The 6,508-nt window shown below is 48.3% G+C and overlaps 1 protein-coding gene across 1 annotated transcript; it reads left to right on the top strand.

Annotated features, from left to right (window-relative positions):
* Positions 1–596: 596 nt before the first annotated feature.
* On the top strand, positions 597–4,950 carry LOC147886284 (uncharacterized). The gene is made up of 2 exons (XM_087395585.1): positions 597–3,225; positions 3,345–4,950. The coding sequence occupies exons 1-2, from the start codon at positions 1,320–1,322 to the stop codon at positions 4,073–4,075; spliced, it is 2,637 nt and encodes an 878-aa protein (XP_087251711.1). The 5' UTR covers positions 597–1,319; the 3' UTR covers positions 4,076–4,950.
* The last annotated feature ends 1,558 nt before the right edge of the window (positions 4,951–6,508 follow it).

A 6,508-nucleotide genomic window follows, 5' to 3' on the forward strand; every position in this document is an offset into this window, starting at 1 on the left:
ATTATGAAAATTCGAGCCATATTGGGCCACGTGGAGGCTACATGTCGATTGAGGATTTATATTGTACGGGGAGTTGGCGGGCCCACAGAGGGGCGGGGGGTGGCTATTGCAAGCCAGCCTAGAGGGTGGGGCCCACACGTGCAACTTGCCAATTTGAGATGGTGGGCTGCTGTTATACATTAAAAATTTTGTGTAATTAAATAAAAAAATTGAGCTGTGCGCGGCAGCCCCCCACGTGGCAGCAGGACGAGAGGGGAAGTCGCAAAAATCGGGAAAGAATTCCGATAGAAAACAAAAAAAAAACCCCAAAAAAAGTAGAATTTGTTATTAAATGACAAAAAGGGGCGGGGGGCGGCTGGCGAGCGGGGAGGGAGCCACGTGGGTGGCAGGGAGGGGGGGTGGGGCCCAAGGGGGGAGCAAGTGGCAGGAGGGAGGGGCACGTGGAGGGGGAGGGCACGTGGAGGGAGGAGGGGGTGCCAAGCGTCAGGATGAGGTAAGGTCCTGGTCGTCTTCTTCCGAAGGCCTGGATTACAAAGTTAACGTGTTGACGAGTCATTTTTTTTCTTAATCTGAGCTTCATCTTTTGAGTCATATTCTGTTTCTCATCATCTTCATCACGTCTGCTCTATTCATTCTCTGTTTTTCATCTACTCTTGCTCTGTTCTCTTACATTGTAAGCTTAAGCTCCTCTGCTAATAATCTCTTGCTCCTGCTCTGTTTCTCATCTGCTCTTTGCTCTGTTGCCTTGCCCATTGAACGTATCAGCCCCTTGCTCTGCTTTTCATCCTGTCTTCCATAGCTTTTTGGGAGTTTTTTGGGCTCAGAGCTCCTCTCTTCTGCATCCAACAGATCATATCTTCCCCACAGAATCCCATCTTCCCCTACCCTTCCTTCCCCTCTGCCCTTTTGTTGCCCATAAGCTCCCTCCCCTCTGTTCTCAGCAAAATCCCTCTCCTTCCCATCTCTGCAGCAACAACTACATCCCATCTCTCCTCTTCCCCTCCTTTCCCTTCCTCCAAAATCCCTCCTTTCCTCCTCCCCTCCTCCATTTCATCATCCTCCTTCCCTTTTGCCCATTGCCCCTGCAGACTATGTAAACCCATCTTCTCCCTCTGCTTGCCTCATCCCCCCTTGCTTTTATTCCTTCCCTTCTCTTCCTCCCTGCATGCACATCCCTCTCGGTTCTACCACCCTTCTCGGCCTTCTCCATAGAAATGCATTTCCTTCCTCGCATCTTCCTGGTCATCATCGCCGTCGGCCTCAGGTAGCCCAGAATCTACCGCCCTGAATGTGAGCCCCAGTCAAGCATTTTTCTGAAAATGTTTGACATGCTCAGCGAAACCGCTGCCTCTTCCGATTTCGACTCTGCCTTGACAGATTCCCGAAGCTTTTTAGACACCAAAAGCCTCTTTCCGGCTAGACAACATGAAGAGAGGAATGATGGTGGGAGAACGGTGACGCCCGAGGTAGAGGAAGACGACCGGCTTGATTTAAGGTTGGGATTGTCTCTTGGATGCTCCTTCCCGAAGATGAGGAAGACCAATTTAGTCAAGCCCTCGGGTCTCTGTCCACCTCTAGGGGACGAATTTAGTGGAAAAGGGAATTTTCCTGCTGAGGCTGCAGTGCCTTTAAGGAGAGTGAAAGTTCACGGCGAAATAGCAACAGGGGATCATGCCTTGACCGCTGAAATACAAGTCCGGAAGGAGGCGCAGAGGAAGAATGAAAATCCCGCCCATCAATCACAAGAGCAGGTATGGCAAGCCTTGCAAAAGAACGGTGCTGAATCTGTCCAACTTTCTATGCATGTCGAGGTCAAGCAAGAGTTGAAGGATGCCTCTGCCACTTTGTGGAATCGGCGATCTGCTTCTGTGCAGCCCACGCAAGAAGGCAGCGAAGAAGCTCCTCAATCAATCAAGCGATCGAGTAGCAATGGAGTTTTCATAAACGGGATGCCCCAACTTGAAAGTGTGTCGGCCCCTTTTTCCCGCCAGGTCTCCAGCGTAGAATCTCTTCTGGAGAAAAGTCCTGAAACGCCGACGCCCACATCTTGTCAGCAGCAGCAGGAAGCCTTAGAACTGCAGAGGAAGAAAGAGCTTCAGGCTCTAAGAAGGCAGGAGGCACGCAAGAGAAGAAAGAGCCTGATCGAAGAGAAATATCAGAAAAAGGCTAAGAAAGAAGATAGGGGCTTCCTTCCCCAAACGAGGAACTGCTTGTCGAACTCGTCACAGAAGAATTCTTTGGCATCTGTCACCAGTCAGGACGCCTCTTGCTTCCACAGTCAAAACAGTGGCCTGCAGAGGTTAGGCAGCAAACAGTGGGCGCTATCGACGGGGAAATCTCTTTCGGTTGTGGGTTGGCCTGAATGCGACAACGAGCAAGGTGGAGGAACTGCCCAGGTAGAGGGAGATCGAAACTGCGCAGTGGTGAGGAAGGGTGGGAAGGCGGGAGCGGCCAGGAAGGAAAGGAGGTCCAGAGGAGCTGAAAAGGCTGTTTTGGCTGAGGAGTCTGTGTTGGAGATGGAAAGGATGGATAGCAAAGTGGACCTGCCCAATGGGGAACTTGGACATGGCAGCATTTCGAGGGCACCGAAGACAACGATCCACAGTTCTGATGCTATTCAGGCAGCTTCTACTACATTGTCAAGCGCTGCTCACAAGGAGAGCGCAGTTGTAGAGAGGAATATGTCCAAGGATGCCAATGAAGATACAAGAGGGAAAGCTTGCCGCAGCAGTTGCAGTGAAACAGAGAGTGGGGATACCAAAGAACATAGCAGTGTACAGAATGACTTGGGGGAGCTAGAAGCTTCGAACAGAAAGTCTGCATCGGATAGCATCGTCGGAACTGGCTCTTGTCTGTTTCCTCCCATGGTCATGGCAAACAATTCGCTTGCATATCCGCCTCCATTCCCTGTTTTGCCAATTCCTTACCCGTTTCCGGTACCAGGTGGTGCACCAGCTGCTATGCCTCTTCCCATGGGATTCCCTTTTCCTTGCTTCATGCAGTATCCTGTTCCCGCTGGAGGTGAAAGTTCAGCCCCCACATCCTCGCAGTTGCCCAGTTCCTTCCCGATCCCTGTCAGCTCTGGTCTGACTCCCTATCATTTTTCCGTGCCGGATGGATCTTTTCCATGGTTTCCTGTTGTTTCTTCTGGGGAATGTGCCCAATCAACAGGTGTCCTTGTGAGCAACCGTCCCAACAACGAATGCGACACCCAATGCGCTCAAGGTTTGTGTCTAGTTCTCAGCACCTTTTAATTGCTTTGTTTTAACCTTCGTTCTATTGGGTTCTGCCGCAATTCCTTGCTTTGCTCGTAAGTGTAAAAAGCATTCATTTTGTATGTTCAGATAAAGAGGATGCAGAAAAGCCGTCAGCGTCATCATCAGGACGAACAAGCTCTACATGTGATTCAAGAGGTCAGATAGCAGCACAGAGTCTACCGTCCATGAACCAGCCGGTGGACCCTCAAGCCCCTGTGGTAACTACACAAGCCAGCATTGCTAGGGCACCATCTGATAAACTACTTGATAGAAGAAAAGAAAACCTAACCCGGAAGCCAGTTGAAAGACACCAAAGCCTGGCTCCTCCGAAAGTGCCTCAAGATTCAGGCGTGGTGGAGCAACCTTCATCGAGCATTCACATGGAAGGCGTCATTCTTCAGCAAGAAGGCAGTGAATCGAGGGCTACCAAGTCCCAGGAAGTTGGCTCCTCAAAAAATGTCAGGTTAGGACTGAAGCAAGAGGAAGAAAATGTTGACAGTCAGTTGGCTAGTGAAAGTTCTGCTCAGGAGGTCTCAGATGTACAAGCAGGTGTAGTCGATAAGCAGAAATCTGGGTCTTTCTCAGATCTACCTTGGGTTTCTACTACTGGTGTGGGCCCTAACGGAAAGACTATCAGTGGGGTCATGTACATATCCGACAAGAGACAGGCCCGTCTAATATGCAGCTGTCATGGGAAAAACATGTCACCGGCAGAGTTTGTACAGCATTCAGGAAGTACCGATCTTTCTAACCCTGAGAGAAATATAGTCGTAAATCCTTTCCCCTTTGTAAATCAACTGGCTACAGCTCCAGTCTAGCAAATGCATAGCTAATTAATTATGCCCCTGGTTTCCTGGCTGTACTCGCTTCTGGAAGGAATTGCTTTCAGAAGTCATGAAAGCCCTCCTCCACAGTGCAGGTCCATTAGTTGATTCAATGATCTTGTTTGCTTTTGTATGCAAACGTGGACATGGCTAGCTTGACCTGTTGGAGGATGTTTATAGTTCTGCACTTTGCAAGCTCACTATTGGCAAGGAGTAACCTCGACTTATGCTACATGGTCAGTACATATGAGTCTTCAATTTTCACTGAAGCCAAGGTTTTGGCACTGGGTAGTATTGAAGTGCATTGTCATGTATTTTCAGCTCATTGCATTCGAATCTTGTACATCAACTCCTGGGAAAGGAATGTGGTTTGTTTTGGAAAGAGTTTGTACTTTCGGTGGGGTGGGAACCAGTCATTGAAAGTGGGAACCGACTCTTTTTTAAATCATTACTCTTGTCAATAGGCAAACCAGATACTGACAAAGCACATCATGATAACATTGGTCCACTTGTTTGGCCCCCGCGTGCAGGCATATTTTGGGCAGTCGCACTAGTATGGTCTGGGCATAACGCAGGGTAAATTTACAGAGCGGAGTTGCAAATTTACCGTGTGCCTTAACGTTGTTGTAATGCACGATGGTGCTTCATAGGTCAGTCCAACTCCATTCAAGATGAGATTTATCTTAGAAATTCCACCAGATGACGAGGACAAACTGGACAACAGATGTTAGCTATGCGCATGATGCTCTGCGTATCCTCCTTAAATATGATTTGGAAGAGGGCAGCTCAACTAGCATGCATCATCCTCATTTCATAACCTTGTGCCAACTGCTTTGATTCGCACTCAGACGTTCGGCCTTTTCAAAAACAGGTATATCAGCCAAAACTGAAGGTTATGTGACCACATGGAAGGGATTCCTCAGCACATCCTACATTTACGAATGATCAGTTGACTACACACCATTAGTGCCAACCTGTACGTCAGGTCATAGCATATTATATTGGCTTGGAACACACCACCTGCCTGTTTCCAGTCAAAATTATATCGGAGTCTAGCTCTGCTTGAAGACGGCACTAGAGGAACGTTTTTAATGCGAGAATCAAGTGGGTTTGCTTTAGAACACCATCGAGTTAAATGCATCACAATGGAAAGGTAGTGGGGCTGCTGTAGATATACATTGCAGTGCTTCTAAACACGACAGTCCCCATGTCAGTTCATGAAATCTTGAGTTGAACAACCCTTGCACCAGACAATACTTAAAAGAGTTGACTAGGTATGACGTTAGCTAGTGGGGCTTGGTACAACTTAATTCAGTATATGGGCTGTAATGTGGACCACCTTAAGAACTGATATCAGAACGAACTTTACCTTTACAGTACTTGGATCTCTCTTATGAGTGGAACTGAAGCTGGCTGTAAGAGCGTGGCTGTGATTCCACCTATATAGCAATAGAGATATCAATGGATTTATTAGACTCCACCCATGAACTGTAGTAGATAGTCACTACAGATACCTATAGCATGGCCTCCTAGTGTTAATTATATAGCATCTATCCTTGGGCTTGCTCCTCAAGAGCCCAATTCGATTAGTATTATTTGGATATTAGATGTGTGCCATGCGGAAAAATTTAATTTGCAACATGTGCACCTCTTGCAGCTAGTGTTTGTCTCCTGCAACATAGTTACCAAGGCACCAGATACTGTTTATCCCCATCGCACAATACAGCACAAGTAGCGTTTTTTACATCAAAATTATCCACATTGCGTGGAAGTTCATTTGTTCCAACAGGAACAACAGTTGTTTCTCAGACAAATAAGTGTTCCAGGGTATGTCCTCATTACCCTGATTTTGATCCTCTGTCATGGGCATCTGGCGTGCTCAGCAGCATACAGGAGACCACGCAGCAGCACATACAGCCACGCAGGCTGCCATGTGACCTGCAAGGCAGCAATGCTTCCGCATTAGATCATGTGGCAGCCAGGTCCCACCAGGGGCAGCCAATCAAAGGTTTGCCAGGCAATCACCGACTGCCACATGGCAGGTGAGGGCTGCTCTTGGACCTAATTGGGCCCTACAGACCATTGGGCTAGCTTTTCCACTTGGCCCAGCTCGAGGGGGGTGGCCAATCTATAAAGCTGAGTTCACACCACTCACCGGACAAGGAGGAGAGTAAGAAATAGGAGGATGACCGGGCGGGAGAGTGGTTCACACCAGCCGGTATAGTCTTTATATAAAAGCTACCAAGTTTATGTCAAAAGCTGGCCATTGGTTGAGTGGCAGAAGTTTGCCGTGTGGGGTAGTTGGCGAGAGTTCAATACCCTTAAGCGAGCTTTGCGCCATTTGTTTTGCTACTATCCACTCCATGGGCGACCATACAGTCCTTTTGTGGTCAGCCGTCCGGGGCCCTTTTTCTCATTGGGCCAGCT

Source organism: Dipteris shenzhenensis, chromosome 24 (genome assembly GCF_047967505.1).
Source record: "Dipteris shenzhenensis isolate YYH24624 ecotype China chromosome 24, Dip_SZ_1.0, whole genome shotgun sequence".
Taxonomy (NCBI): Eukaryota; Viridiplantae; Streptophyta; class Polypodiopsida; order Gleicheniales; family Dipteridaceae; genus Dipteris; species Dipteris shenzhenensis.